The sequence below is a fragment of the Prosopis cineraria genome, unplaced genomic scaffold, assembly GCF_029017545.1.
Source record: "Prosopis cineraria cultivar Desert tree isolate PC_DT_omini unplaced genomic scaffold, ASM2901754v1 PC903, whole genome shotgun sequence".
Taxonomy (NCBI): Eukaryota; Viridiplantae; Streptophyta; class Magnoliopsida; order Fabales; family Fabaceae; genus Prosopis; species Prosopis cineraria.
The window spans coordinates 19465-39494 of NW_026556228.1; the positions used below are offsets into that span (position 1 = coordinate 19465).

General features: G+C 33.0%; 2 protein-coding genes and 1 non-coding gene across 3 annotated transcripts; 2 read left to right on the forward strand and 1 right to left on the reverse strand.

The window, feature by feature from the left end:
- Positions 1 to 7165: 7165 nt before the first annotated feature.
- LOC129298750 (U6 spliceosomal RNA) lies at positions 7166 to 7267 on the reverse strand. The gene has a single exon (XR_008590417.1). It is a non-coding gene; the product is annotated as a U6 spliceosomal RNA (small nuclear RNA).
- A 694-nt stretch (positions 7268 to 7961) lies between these two features.
- On the forward strand, positions 7962 to 12677 carry LOC129298747 (protein phosphatase inhibitor 2-like). Its single transcript, XM_054937177.1, has 5 exons — positions 7962 to 8194; positions 9262 to 9333; positions 10906 to 11018; positions 11413 to 11577; positions 12043 to 12677. Exons 2-5 carry the CDS (start codon positions 9329 to 9331, stop codon positions 12264 to 12266), a joined length of 507 nt encoding a protein of 168 aa, XP_054793152.1. The 5' UTR covers positions 7962 to 8194; positions 9262 to 9328; the 3' UTR covers positions 12267 to 12677.
- A 4848-nt stretch (positions 12678 to 17525) lies between these two features.
- Positions 17526 to 19451, forward strand: LOC129298748 (uncharacterized; the record flags this gene model as incomplete). Its single annotated transcript, XM_054937178.1, has 2 exons — positions 17526 to 18307; positions 19362 to 19451. Coding segments are annotated over exons 1-2 (322 nt in total), but the record flags the coding sequence as incomplete, so codon positions are not given.
- Between the last annotated feature and the right edge of the window lie 579 nt (positions 19452 to 20030).

The following is a 20030-nucleotide window of genomic DNA, read 5'->3' on the forward strand; positions in this document are numbered from 1 at the left end:
TAAAAAGATTACGAGATTAAATTGAAGATAAAAACTAACTGTTAAACCTAAAAAGTTATGAGTACAGAATGTAAGTCTTTCTTAAATATTGACTATCTTTCTTCTGTGTTTTCATATTTTATTTATAGTGTCAGAGTAATAGTAGCCCTTCCTTTAACACCTAGAACGTTTTATCGAAGAATCAGGGATCCAGCAAAACTCATGGTACGATCTTTACTCAGTATTCTCTATTTTTAGCAACTAAACCATCTCACCGAGATATTAAGGCACGATGATACTGCTCCCGTAAATTTCGAGATCACTTGAAATCGTGTCTTTATATGCTAATGGTCTAATGTTTGTAGCTAATGGGATTTTGACATGTTCATCCTATCGTGGCCTTTTATTGAGCTTGAGGCTGGCCTTTTTGTTTAGATTAGGCCTAACTCTTCAGTAACTCAACCAAATAGCTTTACAACATATCGAGTGACATGTCATATTTTAGCCCAAATAATGCCCCCTACGTGTTAGTGGCTGATAATGTAAGCCATGTGACACGTTTGAAAAAAACTGAAACGTCATTTCGTCTTTGAGCATCCTTTGTTAATATAAACTTATTTGTTTTTCTTGTCACTTCTCTTACCATTTCTTGTCGTTTAAGCTTTTGCATCCCTTGCTCCAATCTTCCCTTTGCTCAAAAATGGCTTCCTATACTGCTGCCACCACCTCTGTTGCTGCGCCATCTATTACTTCTATTAGAAGTCTGCCTGATTCCCTAAGCACCATTAGGAATCCCGTTGCTTTGCTAGGAGGATTGACGACGACACATATCCAATTGTTAAAACTCATATTGCCTCTAGATTAGGATATCTCTCTATTTCTATTACAAGAGGATTTATCATTCCATGATTCTGTTGCTTCTGGTAAGATTCTTACTTTTCTTTGATCTTTAGTCCTTCTATTTTATCTGGGATGAAAATATTGACTAATCATTGTCTTTTCAGTACTTCTCCTTAAAGTTTTCAAATCTCTAACAAAAGCAATGTCGGGTATCTGACTATCTCTTCTGACCTATCTAAGGTGACTGCTCCTCCCCAGCCAAATCCATGCCCTAACCTCAATTCGCAACCTAATTCTGGCCCAAACGACTTCGCCCCTTTCTCGAGTCATCTTGCCGGAAGCTTTGGAATTGGCCCCAATTTCGTCACACCTAGACCAACTTGGTAAAACGCTTGAAGCAGACCCATAAACAATAGTGAAAAGAGATGGGTCCTTATGACCTCATTCAGCTTTCCTTGGCCGATATCGCATTTCGATCAACCTGCTGATAGCCCTTTTAAGTTTCTAGGCACCAAGCTACAATGCCTTCATGTTCGAGCTGAGTCCCATGTCCATCACACTGTAGGACGTCTTCATGTATCTAGGGCTATCAATCACCGAGGAGGAGAATTTCTATGCTATCCTTGAGAGGCACGATTCCTACTCTACCCTCTTAGCCAACCTAGAAAGCAAGATTAGAGGTGCTAGCTCCTATACCAAGATCATAGAGCTGTTCTCTAAAAAACCAACTGACGAGCCCGTCACCCCTACGAAGCATTGCTGGGCCAATGGATCCTGGCCCTAAGGGGAGGAAAGCCTATGCAACTCCACCTGTGGATTGCTCAATCCCTTCTTTACGGCAACTAAATAGCCATGTTTCTATGCTGTCTGTAATATCCTCCTCTTTCTAATTCCATAATTAAAACCAAATCCCAAGTAATTAGAGAATGGGATTATAGTAACTATCAAAATACAAAGTTTTCATTGGTTAGCAAAATAGGGATCTTAAGTTTATAAAACAAAAATCATTTCAAGTCTTACAACTAGACAAATCAGAGTTCATAAGTATGCAGAAGCATGAGATCATTACATAAGTGAGTGCATTTATTTAAGAATTTGAAACAAGAAAATTTTAAAAAATTTTTTAGGCATGTGCCGCGGCTTGTTGAACATATGCCGTGGCATGTTCACCTCTGTGACACGCACTACGGCGCAATTGCACAAATTTTAACAATGAATTCTGCTATCAATTTGACAATACTAGGGCCAACTTCCGACGTGTCCCAAATCTTCGTCCAACGTCAGAATGACGCGAACTAGGTGTCTACCGAAAGCTCCTTTTGAGCTCTAACTAGTGGAATTAGTTTTAGACTCAAATTATTTTTAAAACAAAAATTGAACACCCTTTTTAAAATTTATACTTTTACAACAATTTTCACAAAATCAAGTGCCCAAACCAAATACCAAGGGCCAATAGCCATTGATATCAATTTGACCACATACAAATCATTAAGATTGACTCTTGCAATGCACCATATCATATGAAATATTTTCAGATTAAATTTTTATTACTCAACCTCTTAACTTCTAAAACATAAAAAAGGGAGTTTACCACGATTTTCATTAAATTCTCCTAAATCATCTTATAATATGGTATATTCTTACTTACATTAGTATTTTAGCCCTATCACAATAACACATATTCATCAACTCACTCCCTAATGCCCGAAATACACTTACAATTTACAATTTACAATTGACATGATGCAAGTAAAAAATAAATGAGAATTCCTAATTGACAATTGAAATTGTCATACATATAAGTTTACACAAAATAAAGAGGCCTACTACAAAAGGATCGTGGTCCTAAGCCTCTTGATGTTTTCTTTATCCACACCTCTTGAACTATTCCTTGTAATATTAAAGATAATGGGATGAGTATAACTACTTAGTAACCAAGGTCTGACTAACCCATAATAATGCATATCAATTAGTTTAAATGCAAGTGATAGTTAATGTCAATACTTTAACCCATGTAAAACATTTGAAAATAAATATTCACAATTCCACTCACATAATAGCATTTATTTGAGAAATAATTTTTTTTAGAGCTTTTTATATAAAGAGAGTTGGTCACACAATTTATTAACAAATACATTGAAAGAAATTAAGACTCAACTCATGATATCATCATTAGGGACACCACATAGATAGAAGGTTCTTTTACTCATAATATGTATGATCACACCTCCCTTATATCCTCTTTATTACTCTAACATGAAATTGTGGGTTATAACTCAATGGGATAGTCTATATTCCTTAACTTCCCTAGCCTAAATACTTGTGAGGGGATTACCCGGTTAAGGCGCACCCAACTCATTTATAAAATATGGTTTCCCCTATTTCTCACACTATGGGATGTTATATACCCTAAACTAGCCTCCTTATTGAACCGGTGGATAGTTAACTAGGTTCGAGTCCCTCGTTGAATTAGTGGGACAGTCCCTCATTGACTAAGTGGGATAATATAGATATAATCAATTCAACAAACCATCTCACAAATAGGCCCTACCACATGGATTTTATTATCTACTCCTCTTTCTAAGCAAACTCCTGCCTCTTAAGATCATGCAATGCACATTCATGCCATAATTCACATATATACAGTTCATAGAACTTCACATTATTAATTTTTATTGAACCTTATCATTACATAAATCATTAGACTTCTTAAAACACATTTTCATGAAACTTCAAACTCAATAAGTCATTGAACTTCAACTTCACAATCATTGTATTTCATACTTTCAAAATAATTGAACTCCACTATTGTAAACATCATAGAACTTCTCATAAATAAAGATTCATGTTACTTCTCAATTCAAAATCATTGAACTCTCAATAACAAAATACAAAAATCCACCGATATTGTTCTCCAAGAAATTTTACATCACAAGGCATAAAATTCACAATTTGATCTAGTAGATTTTCTAAAAAATCAAGCCACACTTGCATTTTTTTTAATTTATACATTTCAATGATGAATCATAAAATTCATAAACTAATAAATACACAAAAGCATAAGATAGAATTTCTTCGATTATCTCAAACCTTTAAGAGGTCAAAAGTTTCACCCTCTCAATTACTCACTCCCAAAGCTTCCAAGAAGCTTGAATGGTGCCAATGGGAGTTACTCTACAAGCATTTACTATGCAAAATATCAATATCCATTTTTGAGCTATTTTTCACTAACACTTCATCATTTCTTAATACTCAAGATTTATTCTTAACTCATGTAAAATTACCCCTAAGACTTCTTAGCTTTCGTTAACTCTCATTAATAACATTGAGCTTTTAAATGGTCATTAATGAAATCATATTATTCCCAACCACTAAATTTATGAGAATTTTAGATATTTAATATCTTCAAACCACCAATCATCATAAAACCATTAATACCAGTTTATGTAGCTCAATCTACTCCCATTAACTCTATTTAAATCAATAGGTTTGGATTTATAGCTTCTATGAACTAAAAATACCATTAATAATCAAACCATAACCTTTACCATCGAGAAAATGGAAGAAGAGAGGAAGATTTAAGTAAGAAAGCTTACCATTGATGTTTAGGACCTTTAAAATAGTCCTAATACTTAGTTCTCCCAAGCCCTAACACTACTCGTTTGTTTTTATTTCTCTCTTCCTCTTCTCTCTTTCTCTCACGCAGATACAAAGTTAATATATTAGAATTTTGGCCCTCTACCACGGTACATAGAACAGAGGAACCCGTTAGATTTAAATTTGGCTTTGTGCACCATGGCGGATTGACCACGCACCATGGCATGTGACGTAGAGAGGAAACCTTTACTTTTTCTTCCTCTTTCCTTGTCCGGGTAGCCTGCTATCGATCTGGACCCACTTCTAGGGCTAAATTCACAACAATTACACCAAGTTAAGCCCCTCTGGCCATATACCTCACTAATACACTTATTTAGTCTAGTTGAACTTAATTAATCTTGATTTAAAATTGAGGATGTTACATCATCTATATGACGACATGAGGAAGTCCCTAATGAAGAAGCCTTTTAGCAACTTCAACGAGCCTGTTTAGTTCTTGAAGTTATAGACAATCGCATACTTCCCTCTGCTCTGTTGGGAACCTTTCCATGAGAACTCCCACACTAACCACCCTTTCACTTGCTTATTAAGTGGTCATCTTCTGGATGAATCGAAGAACTTCTTTGAGTTCTTCGCGAGCAGAGCTGGTCCTTGCGAAAGACCTTAAAGCCCTTTAATATTTTAGACCGTCGTCTTCCTACCTAGTACAAGCACTTGGTGGACCAAAAGAACAAGCCTTCCTCATTGTTAAGGGATGAGGCTTTCCTCTTAGCCACTACTCCCAGAAAAAAGTGGATGCTATACACTGACTTTTCCTCCAAATCCTGGAAGGTTTACTTGGAGTCATATCACCCCCAGCTGGTAGCAGGCCAGTTTAGGTTGAGTTAGTGCATTCCTCGAGAGTTGTCCTCCAAATTAGCATAGAGTTACTGGATCGAGAGGCTATTAATCACATAGCCATTCCACACACTACCTAAAAGCAGTACAAGGTGGAACTGGTAGATCGTGTTGCTTGCCTTCATTTCAACAAATGGTGGTCCCAGCACTTTAAGCGCATAATAAAGAGCCATACCAGTAAGTGTTGTTTTCTATGTTTTCTCTTTTCACTTTTTGACATAGTTTGACCTGTTTTGAATCTTTATAGGCTATAATTGGACACAATCGCACATGCTGATGAATTTCTTGAGGGGAAACATCGATAATCCTATTGCTTCGGAGACCTAGACGGCCCCTCCGTTGAGGTTTGTAGTTAAAGAGATTGAGAGGGATGATGCAACCTCTCATGTCTCCCAAAGAAGCATGGATCTAGGAAGAGTCACCCTAAGCCACACGGACAAAGGAGATGGACCTAATAAGAGGAAGCGGGCTCTATCTCCTTCACCTGACTTTAAGAGAAGAAAGAAGACAACACCCTTTCTCACTAATCAACCTTCATCCATACCTTCTTCGGCTGGACCCACTCCCTAAAAGGGAAAGCGCATGCACAAGCATTGATGGACCATTATCCTGTCCGTTGACTTTGATGACAGCAGGATGAGTCCCCTACACCATAGAGGGGTGAAAGCTCAAACTCCAGACCCTCAGGTGGTTACTTCCACTGCCACACTTGAGCTAACACCGGATCCTTAAGTGGTCACATTTGCTATTCCTATGGCAATTGTGGGTTCCCAAAGGGTTACCTTTGTTGCAATTCCTGAGGCAATCCCTAAGGACCCTATAGAGATTGCTCGAAAGGTAGCCCGCAAGGTGGTGGGGAACATAGCCAATAAAGTTTGGGAGACTGCCTTTACCAAGGCCCTAGAGGTAGTTCCTCCATTAGCTCAGCAGGAGCCATTGAGATTGGGGGATCTAAAAGGCCCTTGAAGGAACCTTAAGCAGCCATTGTCGCCGATCCCGCGACCACTAATTGTTAAAACTAAAAAGCCATGAGTGCAGAATGTGAGTCTTTATTAAGTGTTGACTATCTTTCTTTTGTGTTTTTGTATTATATTTATAGTGTCAGAGTGATAGTAGACTCTCCTTTAAAACTTAGAATGTTCTGCCAAAGAATCATGAATCTAGCAAAACTCATGGCATAGTTTTTACTCAATATTCTCTATTTTTGGCAACCAGCCCTTCTTACCGAGATATTTGGGCATGATGATACTACTCTCGTAGATTTCGCGATCACTTGGGATCGTGTCTTTATGTGCCAATGATACAATGTTTGCAACTGGCGAGATTTCAGCATGTTCACCCTATCGTGGTCTTCTATTGAACTCGGGCCAACCTTTTTGTTCAGATTGGGCCTGACTCTTCAATAACACAATCCAAATAGCTTTATAACCTATCAAGCAATATTTCATATTTTAGCCTAAACATATATATGAATAAATTAAACATTTGATACTTATGTATCAATTTTAAACATTATATTATTATACAAATACAATAGTAATAGAAAACAGGGAAATTGATACTTCCTCTTTTAAAAAATGTAAAGCATTTTTTTGAGGGGTTGGATGTTTAAAAATATAATGCATTTTTATCATTTTAAGGCATAATTATTGCCTTTTTAAAAAAGATGCCCCTATTAAATAAATTATTTTATATTTATTTTAGGATAAAATATCTTATTAAATAGAGGTACATCTAAAAAGATAGTGTTAGTTTAAAAATAAATAATTATTTTATTAAGAGGTAAAAATTAATTAAAAATATTTTATATTTTTTAATAAAGGGGTTAAAAATTTTATATTTTAGCATGTTTTTTTTTCAATATTTTTTCTCAATTTGTGGGCGTCATTATTGCACAGCGGCCATGCTAATCTCCTATGTATTATTCCAATTTTATTGGATGTCCCCATGGGACTTTTTTCCAGTATTTTACATTGCCAATGCGCACACATGTACGTAAAGTTTTTTTTTTTTTCTTGTGTTTTGATTTTTTTCCCTCTTCTCTATTTTTCTCATCATCTACTGCTTTTATTCTCTTTCTCTTCTTTTTTAGCATTTTTTTCCATCTATGTCTTCATTATCTTCTTCCTTTTATTATGCTTCTTTCCACCAATGCTCACAAGCTAAAGAGAAAATTTTTTAAGAAAAACCTAATGAAATTTTTTAGAAAAAACCTAACTTGGAGTTCTCATATTTTTTTTAATATTTTAAGTTCTTATATTTTTATTTTTTAATAATTTAAATCCCACACATTTAAAAAAATATGAATATCATAACAAAATTTGAATAAAGTACAAGAATTTAAAGTTAAATTTTTTTTAAATTCTTTTTGAATTGTGAAAGTTTTCTTCCGTTCTTTTTCTTTTAGGCAGGTTCTGATTTTTTTTTTTTGGGTTAAAACGAGGGTCATTTTCATTATTAGTTGTTAAAACTTATTCTCATTTCAATAATTTTTGGCCTTCATATCATAGCTAATTCAAGAATCTTTTAAATAAATGGTTCTCGCCTTCTTGGACTTTTTTTTTTTTTTGGTCAGCTTCTAGTTTCATTAGGACCACCACGGTCAGAGGGACAGCGTGAATTCCCCGTTTCAATGGTCGAAATAAAAGAGGATATTTAACCCGGAAGCAGAAGGGCAGTATTGGAACTATAAAATTCTCAATCGCGGCGAAGAATTCTGACGCTTGAAATTGCTGCTTATTGGGCAGTTCGACCAATTCCCCCTAAACCTGGCAATATTCTATTTCAGTTTTTCCAATCGTTTTCTTTTCTTAGCGACCAATTTGGATTCTCCATTCCTTCTCGCCTCTTGTTCCTCGGTGAAATTGCAGCAAAATTGAATGTTGGTTTTCCCTTCGAAGTGGGTTGGACCACGGGATAGACTCCAATATTGTGAACTTGATAGCGTGTCTTTCAAATTATCGTTCTAGTTTGATCGGGGATCTGGATTTTTTGTTTGATTTAATATTCCATTTCCTTGCAAGACTCTCACAACAAGTCAATGATCGATTATATTTACTTTTTGCCTCTGAAATTCACTAGAATCAATGTTTTAGATTCATGGATCTCCGTTCATTATTTGCTATTGTTGGAGCTGGATTCAAAAGTCTTGAAGCTGGATCTGATTACTTTGCATTTTTAACATTATTATGCATTTGCTTCTTGCTCGTGGAGTCATGTCTTTTTCTTTTTCAATTCAGGGGCAAAAAAATATGGCTTTCATTGAAATGTTCATTTCTCAGAGGATTAGGTTTTGAGTGTGAATTGATTCAGACTATCAGTTTATTGTTATAGAAACATTTAGATCAATCCAAACATGATTTGGAGGTTCAGATTCATTTCAAACCGGACCACAAAAACCGTTGAGTTAGTTATATGATCATACAGAATTGTGGAAGCTTATACCAAAGGGAGCATCGTTTATAATTATGATGGCTGGAATTTTAAACATTAGTTATCGTCCCTGATTCTGCATCCAACTTAAAATTGAAAGTGATACTATTCACAACTCTCTGAGCAATATGGCTTAGCTACTTACACACACACACATTGACAATTAGTTTAGTTGATGCAGTCACATAGACACTCACTTGTAAACATTAGCCATTGTTTATAATTATGATGGCCTTGCTAATGATGTGATCAACCAACTTTTTGCATCATCATCATGGTGGCATATCTGTTTAAGAACCTATATTAGACAGCAGCACCAGATTTTGTCTTTTCCCATGGTTGCTTCCTCTATGTTTTCCTTTTGATTCTTTATCAAATCTATGTTCACATTGTCTCTGAATTTATTTATAGCATTTACCTGCCTTTTTATCCCCATCGTTTCTCTTTTGTTTCCCCACCAAATATGTGATTTTGAAGTTTAAGAACTTAAGGATTGAACTTCTTGTGTTTTTTCAGTTGTCCTAGCCACATGGAGATTGATTTGCATGCTCATCGTGTTTGAAGAGTTCATCCATCTAGCAAAATGAAGTAATGCAAGAAATCTGTTTTTTATTAGTTGGCTTATTTCTTTCTGAAGAAACTGCTTAATATGACTTAAATCAGAAAGGTCCATATTATTTAAGGTTGTATACTGTTAAGCAATAAATTGATAAGTCTTTTAGATAGATTACTTGTACCTTCCAATGGTTTGCGAATTTTTTTCACACTTTCTTGTTGAAGACTGACTCTTGAAAATACATAAACTTATGTTTACAGCGTGCATATCATGAATATGAAAACAATTTTGTAGTGCTGACTTTGTTGCTTTCTATTTGTTTCTGTTTGAAGCAAAAAGAGACTGCATTGTATTTTAACTTAAAAGACAGATTGCAAATGTAGAACAGTAAAGGTACATGATTTATTGGGTCTTAGTGGTTTGTTATATGGGCCTGTACTTTTCTTAGTCAGCCAAGAGTCAGCAAATGGTCCTAAGTAGCCTTAATTTGCCAGGACCATGTTATTCTGTAAGTTGGAGAACACTACAGCTTTATTGTTCCAGTGATTTTCTGAGGATGAAATCAGTTATTGAAGTCAAATAAAGTTTATAAATAAACTTTTGAGTTTTTGGTCTAGAATTGGTACTGCTGATAATGGGAGAGATTGTGAGAACAATGATAAAATATGATTGGTTGGTAAGCTTATTTGTGTGTGCTGCTTTTAGGGAGAGTTACTATCTGTCATTTCCCTGGTTATACAGTTGGTGTTAAATCATATTGGATGTCAGAAGTATTGTCAATGTTATGGTCAATGGTCTGGTAAGTTCATTGAGGTTTTGATAGCAGGATGATGTGCTTTCAGAGACAGCTTCTAACATTTTAGATTGTTAACGAATTTGTAGCTGAGTGAATGCTGGTACAAAATGTCAACCAAATAGCCTAGGATGAATGCATTGCTGTATGATATTGATAAGCCCAACATCCAAGCGGGCTGTGTTTATGAGAGAAAGAGGGCCGCTAAGCTACCCAAGGAGAAAGGTACAGAAATAGGATCTGATGCTGGCCCAAGGCCCAATGAGGGCAAGGGTTAGACTGTTATCTAGGGTTGTGTGCCCTAAGGAAACGGGGGAGGCTTTTGGTTGGTTCATGGGAGAGGCCTGGCCTCTCAAACGTCAAGGGAGTAGCTTGACACTGTTCTACTTTGCTCCTTGTTCGTTTACCACTTTGCTGCTATTTTCTGGATTTATTCACTGTAACAGTTATAATTAGTTGCAATAGCCCTTTTTCCTCTTCCGTTCTCTATAGAAGAGGCTGTAACTAACCTGGTATAGTGACTTCTAATGGAAGGTTTCCTCAGTTCTCTCAGATATACTTGTGGAAATATCCTAGGCTTTCTAAGACTCCAAACTTTGTCATTCAAATCTCTTCAGAAGTGATTTAGAAAGTAAATGCACGTCAAAGTTGTCTTACCCTTTAGCAATTTTAAGACATGGTGAACTTTTCTAGATTATAGAAAATGGGGAATGGAATCCTGCATAGCTTTTTATTTATAAAGTTTTTTGTTTATAAGGATTGTTCACATATTCTTAATATTATGAATCTTTCATTTGTTATCGCAAAACAGAGGCCGTGTAACATGGGATGAGGCTAACATTGAAGAAATTGAGGCAAACAAACCTGTGAGGCAGAAAATTACTGAGCCCAAGACTCCATATCATCCTATGATTGATGATGATGGTATGTACAGATCACTAGAACGCTTAGACTGAATGCTTGTTCGACATCTTCTAGCACGTATTGGATTAAGTCCATTCATAATTGTATGTATCTGCTTGTATACTTATAGAAACAATGTATTGCTTTTATTTTGGCAAGTTAACAGTATTTTTAAATCTGGCATTGCATTAATTGTTCTGGTAATGAGTATTTTCCAATAAAGTCTTACTGCCAAGTACTACATTTTTTTGTGTGGCCTTTACATGGTCTGATTTCTAAATGCTAAAGCATATTGATCTATTTGTTTGTTTATGTAGCTAGATGAAGATCCATATCTGAGTTTTTTTTTTTTTTTAGCTCTGTGTTCTGGGTCCTATGCACAGCTGCTTATCACCTTAATGCTTTAACTTTGTAGATTCTTCATCATCTCTTCAAGGAAGCTTTAATTCGTGTATTGACAATGATAATGTGGCAGTGGGAGCTGAAGATGGCGCCTCTTGTAGCAGAAACAGGATTGGTCGATCTAGTGGCTGGACATCATCTGAGGATGAATCAGATGCAGTGGAACAAGATGATGAAGGTTTTTCTTTGCTTTGTGTATAATCTGATTTTGTCAAAAAATGAAGCTTTATTATTCCTTATTCAAAGTTTGAATCTTTATCGGGGTTGATCTTCATCTAAAATGGTTCTATTATGATGAATACTTGTTTATACAAATACTTAAAATAGTTTAATATGCATATCTTAGAACCTTAATCAAGCATGAATTGATTTAAGTTTGAAAAGATCATGAAGTTAAGTCAAGCAATTCCATCTGCTATGTAATCTGGGGATCGCCCATAGAAAATCATTAAATTTGGTATTCTTGGATTAATGCTCACTGTCAGAAAATGGATATCTAATGGCCATTAGCATGTTGCTATCAGCTGCTGTTAAATTCAGAATACCTGAAAACCAGACTTATTTGTCTGGAGAAATTAGCCATTGTGAGTCTGTTTGATACTTTTATATTGACATGCTACTTGCTCTATTCTCACGTGGACAGATAGGAGCCTGAGGTTCAAAGAACACAGAAAAGCTCACTATGATGAATTTTTTAAAGTCAAAGAGCTTCGGCAAAAGGGTTCTGCACTTGAGGAAGAAAGCGATGAAGATGGTAATATTGAACTTGGTGAAAAGGAGAATTGTGACTCATCATCACTGAGTGCAAGTGTGAAAGGGATGGACATTGATGGAAAGAAAGAAGACTTGCTCCGGGCCCCCAGCTAATTTTTCTGGGGATGGTGATCAGCAAATAAAGCCCACTCCCTTATTTTGGGTCTTTTCTTTTATTTTGTGGATAAGAAATAACTGTACGAATCACTTGTATTCTAGGTACAAAGTGTAGGCTTTCATTCTTCATCCACAATGATTATTGATCATCCAAACCAGCACGATCCTACACAATCTTGTAATATGCTAAATGTGATGGGCCCTGACATGAACTTGTAAGTCAGAGTTTTTAGGGAATTTGTTTGTGGGTATGGGCATTGTTTGCATGGCTATAAAATAATATAGATGGGTGCTTGAATATTTTATATAGTTGATAGCTTGTGTCCTGATTGTCTCCCTCCTGTATAGCCAACACTTGAGAAATTGTATCCAAGATTTTCCCCCTTTATTGACAAGAGTTTATATGCATTATCGTGTGGATGTATATTTTACTCTATTCTGGTTGCTGGCGTGTTAGGACTTAGGAGCCATCTTCCTTTGCTAGTTTATTCTAGGGAAAGCCTAGGTAGTCCTATTTATGATGAAGAGTCAATTTAGTGTACCAGAACCTTATCGTCATTTGTGTTTTATATATTTACCATGTGTCTTATGTTGGTGATTACAAGTGTCCTAAGTTAGTTATTGTCAGTAATTATCATGTTATTTGTATTTTATATATTTACCATGTGTCTTATGTTGGCAATTACAAGTGTCCTAAGTTAGTCATTGTCAGTAATTATCATGTTATTTGTATTTTATATATTTACCCTGTGTCTTGTGTTGGCGATTACAAGTGTCCTAAGTTAGTTATTGTCAGTAATTATCATGTTATTTGTATTTTATATATTTACCATGGGTCTTATGTTGGCGATTACAAGTATCCTAAGTTAGTTGTTGTCAGTTTGTATTAGGGATAGGGAAGTTATTGTTGTTGTAGATTATAAATACTTATTATGAATTATTATGAGCATGAATAAATTATTATTCAGTAATTCTGGGAGATTCTCTTTCTTTCTAGATTGAATTCTGATTCTAAAGGGCTCCCTCACCCTTATCTTTACTCATTTTCTCTTTGTTCCTCTACTTTCTATTCATTTATTATAAGTTTCTACCATGGTGACTGAATATTCACTGTAGCATTGAGAATATTTATATTTTTATTTTTTATTCTGCTTTGGAAAACTGAAAATAAGCTCTCTGCCTCCTTACTCATAAGTAGAACTAAAAATATGGAATGAGATAAGAAATATATTTAAATGATTAAATGAGAACTTTTCTTGAGATAAAATTTTCAAATGATTATCGTTATTTCAATTACTATTTGTTTTGTATGAGAAGGTACATGTGAAAAAAACTATTATGAAAAATTGTTAATGGGCTTAACAAGTGCCGAGGAAATTTATGCAGAAACGATGGTTTGGGTTCTTGTCAGGTGTGATGGCAATATGGCATTGACATGTCTAAATATAGACAACAAAACGCATAGAAGAAATTTGACCAAGAAAAGCCCTTATCCCATGTAATATATGAAGTTGTTAAGGAGTGAACTTTTTGACTTGTGAAAATGATATTTTAGAACTTTTTAAATATTAATGACAGTTAAAGACCTAAAAAATTAAATATGCCAACCAAAGAGCAAGGTAGTTGAAAGCACAATGGTGTTTAAAAGTAAAAAACGTGATTGAAACAAAATAAACATCTCCCTTGTTTAAGATAGAAGCTCAATAAGAAAATATTTAAAACTAAACATTATCTACCCTACAAAAAATTGCACATTCTATGATTCTAGTTATAAATATTGAAAATAGTTTATAAATATTTTTTTATTCTCAAGCAGGTGTCTACTAAACTTCCACATGTTACAAGTTGTTCCACCTCAGCTTTCTTTTTTTTTTAAAAAAAAAAAGAAAACTCTGTGTTTTATCCAGTAAATGAAACTTGGTTCATAGCATCATTAATTAAAAATCTTTACGGGCACGAGTTCTCCACCAAGAGGAATCCAGGCCCAATCTTTAATGGGTATTTTCAACTTTTAGGGTTTTTTTAGTAATTATTATTATTTTTTAAATAACTGTGTCATGTTTCCAAAGTTCGCTGTCCTTTTATAATTTAGACTGTTAAATTAAATTTTATGATTTAGATTTAATAATTTTTAAAAGTATAAATTTAACTTGAACAGTTTAAATTTATATTAAAAAATAATAGAGAAAAAAAATAATAGTGAGAAATCAACCCATATTTCCTACCAACTTTGTCCAATATGTAGAAGCAACTAAAACTAGGGACTCGTCACAGGATTGGTGTAAAAATTTTGGTTATATCTGCAAGGCAACAAGGTCACCTATGGTTATACAAATTTTGGCTTATAAAATGATAATCATATCTCTATTCCAATCTTATCTATGTTGGTTGTTTATAAGTGACAAGAAATGACCATTCCCAAAAATATGGACTATCATATTTTTAAGATTGGGCAAGCCTTTTTAAAAATGAGAGGAATCATGTTACCCACCTTGAATTCAACATGTTTTTATCAAAATACTCTTGTTAACTTTTCACATATCTAGCCTATTTCCCTTGATTTTTTTTCATTTTTGCCAGTAGTCAATTATATATTTTTAAGTTAATTTTTCTTAAAAAATTAAATTTAATAACATTTTTAGTTTTAATTGTATTTATTATTTTCTCTTTAGAATATTTTTAATCTTATAAAAAATATTTTTTAAAGAAGTTTTTGAATTTAGTCAAATTTTAAATTTGATTCCCTGTGTATGATATTTTACATATCTTCCTTAATGTTTTTCTCTTATAGAGTAAAATTTAAATTTAAAATAATTTATTTTTTTAAAGAATGTTATGCATGTGGGTATGAATTTAAACTAAAAGCTTTTGGAAAACTTTTGAACAAAAAGGAAAGAAGGCAAATGCATTAATGCAAGAAATAATATAGTTATGACCTATTTATTTTAATTTATATTTAAACGAATAATATAAATAAATTTTATTTTTATTTATTTAAATATTCTATCAAATAAATTTATAGTTACGGTGATTTCATTCTTTTATATTTTTCATTATTTCATTTATTTTTATTATTTTCTTTTTCATTAACCAAATGTGACCTAAACTTCTTTGCCTCGGGAATAAGGAGAACCAAAATGGTGCGTAGCTGTATCTATTCAGCATTATACCCTGTTACAATTATACCATGTTATAAGCTGTATATAATCCCAAATATTATTATTATTATTATTATTATAAATATATTGATGTTGATATTACTTTTTTACCCATGTCCTTCAACAAAAAACAATCAATTTGTCTAGATCATACTATAAGGCATTTTCTAAATATATTATTTAATCTAAAGTATAAAGTATGAGTAACTTTTATAATTATTTTTTTAACTATATTCCTATTTCATTTATTTTTTTAAAAAAATTGATGCATTAAAATTTTAATTATTATTATTAAAGATCTTATATAAAAATTTAATGCAGGTACAGTTGCAATGATGTAAAAAATTTTAAAAAATTAGAATTTTAACTAATATTTTTTTAAAATTGTGAATCAATTATCATTCTTTATATTTTAGTCAGGAGAGAGTAGATCACATAAGTCAAGATACAAATTTTATACATAGAAAAAAAGTCAAGATATAAATAAATATATTTAAGATTTTTTTCTAAAAAACTCATTAATTGTTATGGTGGTTGTGTATTTAATAAATAATGATAGTTATTTTGTTTAATAAGGATTAAAAATAAAATTTTCAATAATATTCACAAAATAATAGCTAGCTATTTATTACGTTTAAATTTAAAATAAATAATGTCAATTGTTTGTTATAAAAGGGATGAAGGGATAATTTTTTTTTATTTGTGAATTATATACTCCCTCTCAAGTTCTAATTACAAATCATTCATCTCCTAAGAACTTAAATAAAATTTTTTATCTTTATTAAATATATATACTTTGATTATAAATTTAGAAATATATGATAAAAAAATCAATAACATACATTATAAATTGGAAAAGAAAAACCTTCTCTATCTTATACTCCCTCTATTAAAAATATAAATTATTATTAACCGAATCTCATCCCTAATAAAATAGTTATTTATTTGTAAACTAACTTTAGTTTTTTATATTTATTCTTATAAATATCCTAAAATAAATATAAAGTAATTTATTCAATAGGACACTTTAAAAAAAAGATAATGATTACACTTCAAAAAATAAAAAATATCTTACATTTTTAACATTCAACCCCTTAAAAAATACTTTATATCTTTGAATGAAGGAGTAAATAAGGGCTAGAGGATAATTTTATCTTTAAATTATAGATTTAGGAGCATTTATAAATTTGAACTTATTTTTTTTTGCATAATGTTTTCTTTCCAAATTCAAAAAACAATGTAACATCACATTTACTGTTAATTAAAATTAACATTGATCGTTCATTAATAAAAAAAAATAATGAAAATGATATAAAAAATTTGCAAATAAGTATTATATAAAAAAATTTATGATTTTTTGTCCCGTTTTTTGGTAATTTGTAAGTTCTTTTTCTATTATTCTCTTATTAGCTAACAGTCAAAGTATTTTTGTTAATAATAGGAGCAATATTATATCATTTTAAATATTAAATGGAGATATTATATTAAAAATAAATTTAAGTTTTAAATGCTCCAAGACCTGCAGTTTTAAAAGAAAATTTACTATTTAACTCTTTTTAGATCATAATATAAATTGTTTTCTAAAAACTTTACTTAATCCAAAAGCAAGGCATTAGGGCAGATTTATATATATTTTTTTCAATTACACCCTTATTTATTGAATAATTAATGAGAGTGTTTTAAATAAATTAAATATTACGACACAATTGAAAATATGTAAGAAAAATTTTAAAATCAAGATTTTAATCAATTTTTTTAAAAGAAATATAAATTAGTTAATATTTTTCTCCATATTAAATTATAAGATAACTATAAAAATTTTATTGTTTTAAATATAAAACAATGTGAGAAGAATAAGATTTTATTGACTATACATTTTTAATATAACTCTTCAAATAAAAAAATTAAATAATTTTGAACGTGCATAAAATTTTTGAAAATTTATAATCAAAAAAATTATAAAGTATTATAATTGTATTTTACTTATATACGTGTACATAATTTAAAACGGAGAGGGCAATAGGTAATCGATAATAAGTAATGACACCCGAGAGGCGGCGTAAAGGTCAAGAGGTAGGGGTAGAGGGAGTAATAATTGACGGTAGGCGGGGGTAAGCTTTGGGCAGGGGACTGTAGAGATGTGATTGGTGATGGTCGATGGAGGGGTTGGGTTGATATCTTCACAAAACTCAGAAAAAGAAAAAAGGAATAAAGAATGATGATTCTCACCATAAAATATCTAACACCCAGCGGTCCCTGTTCTCCACCCAGCCAGATGTAATTCAATACTCCTCCCTCACTCGCCTTTCCCCAGACGCCCCAGATATTTCCACTCCTTTGATCGTGACTTGACTTTTCATTAGTGCCTCCTAAGTCCTTCCTCCCCCATTTTCCAAACCCATTTCCCTTAAATCATGTATCATCGATCCAAACCCTAGAGTCAAACTATTATTTTCCCTGGATGCCATATCCATCAATCAATCAGATGCTTCAAAATATCTACGCCAACGGATCGCGGGTTAAAATCGTCATTTAATTAATTCTCTTCCATTTGGCGACTCTTACCTCTTTCGCATTCTTCTATCCTCACGCTTCCGCCTTCCGTCGCTTGCTTTTGAGCCGTAATCTCTCCGTTTTCATCCTCGTCGATGGAGTCGCAGGACGAGAACTATCCCGCCACGGCTGCTGAAACTGCGTCGTTTTGGACGGACGAGAAGCACGTGCAGTTCCTGAACTCCATAGAAGCTTCCTTCGTCACCGCAATGCTGGAACACAGCTCTCGCTCATTCCACCGCCTCCGCCCTCGCTTGCTTGACGCCTCGGAGTCCACTTCGGATCTGAATCCCCGCCGCACCATCTCCGTCAACGCTGCTGATTCAGGTAATCTTAGCGCTCCTCTCTCATTATCCTTCTGTCTCTCGGTCCCTTTGGACGGAGAGTTGAACGCCGCGTTTGGCTCCACATTCCAAGAAATTTGTGAGCTTCCGGGATCGGGTGAAACCGGTTGTTTTTGTTGCATCGGTGCTGCTTGGTTGGTGGCGTGCGAAGTGTCGGACGGTTTCTAACCCTACAGTAAACACAACTCTCAGACCATGAAACCAAACAGGACTTACCATCTTCATTTCTCTAGTGTAAAAGGGGTTATTAATTTGAATTTTTTTATATTTTTTGAAAACAACCAGCGGATCAATATTTGTAAAAAAAAAAAAAATCATTCGCTCTATTTTATTATTTTCGCTGGGAAAAATTTTATTTTACATTACTTATTAAAAATATTTTTCTATTTTCTCTAGACTTATATTATTATTATTATTATATTATATCTTTAAGTTATTAAATGAGGGATGTAGTAATACTATCACTTTTCTTTTCTTTTTTCGAAAATTTGTTTAGTGCAATGGAAACGCTTGTAATTATATATATAATACATTTAAAATATTTTAAAAACTAAATACTATATATATATATATATAATTATATATACGGATATATATAGCGCGCGCGCGCGTGTGATGAGTATATAAAATAAAAATACAAAAGATACAGTTACTGTATTTGTATTTACTATGTTGGCCGAAAAAGTTAGTTAGCTAAAAAATATAGAAGAAATGAAAAAGTGTGATTAACAAAAAAAAAAAAAAGATAGATGGGGAGATCCAAAAAGATCGAACGGGACGTCACAGAGAAACTTTTCTTGCCGCCCGCGCGCGCGCGCATGTATATAATGGACAAAGGAGTCGTCACTTTTCTGTACACATGTAAACTTTACTATTCATTATTCAGAGTCAAATTCTGATTACTTTTCTTGGGCAAGAAATTTAATTGAGATCTGAACGTGCGCGTTTTTTTCGTCTTAAATGTATGCCTCTTTCGTTTAGGCTGTTTTGGTTAAATGCTAGTTGTTAGCCGAAAGTTGACGGTGTAAAGTTGGCAGGATTGATGGGTGGAAGAAGCAGAATGAAGGGGAGAAGAAGTCCGAGGAGAAGATCATCTCAAGCCTACAATTCCTTCCAGGATCAGGTACGTAACATATTTAATCCTAATAATTAATATGAATAACTAAACCAAGACGTAAGAGCTAATAATTACAGTGAAATTTGGGAAGAGATTAAAGTTACGTGTGCGTGTGTGTAGGTGTTGATTGTTGAATAAATAATTATGAAAATGAATATTTTGGTGGCTCTTGTTCCTGGTGATATAAGGTGGGTAGGATATTGTTTTGACTAGACGCTAAATACGTAGCAGAATAATATGAACCTTGCTGTTAGGCCTAAATGCCTCCACACACACATAGAATAGGGAATAAAGGCGAGCCTAACCTTATTTAAATTTTAATTTTTATAAGGTTTGGGTTTAAAAAAATTCTGTGTTTTTTTTAACAAAATCAGGCTTTAAAGCTTAGTTTTAATAAGTTTTGAAAAGATGAACTTTGGCTGGCACACAATCCTTTTAGGTTCTTTTTCATTTTACTCTTAATATAAAACGATTTATGTTTAAACTGAATTTAAATTTTAAAATATATGATTATACTTTAAAATATTAATTTTTTTATTATTTATTTTTATTTTTTTAATATTATATATTTGTATTTTTAAAAATGTAA

Excerpts from the sequence above, each read along its gene's own strand:
- LOC129298747 (XM_054937177.1), top strand. Across the intron at positions 11,019-11,412 it reads TCCTATGATTGATGATGATG|ATTCTTCATCATCTCTTCAA; the intron begins GTATGTACAGAT and ends TTAACTTTGTAG. Across the intron at positions 11,578-12,042 it reads AGTGGAACAAGATGATGAAG|ATAGGAGCCTGAGGTTCAAA; the intron begins GTTTTTCTTTGC and ends TCACGTGGACAG.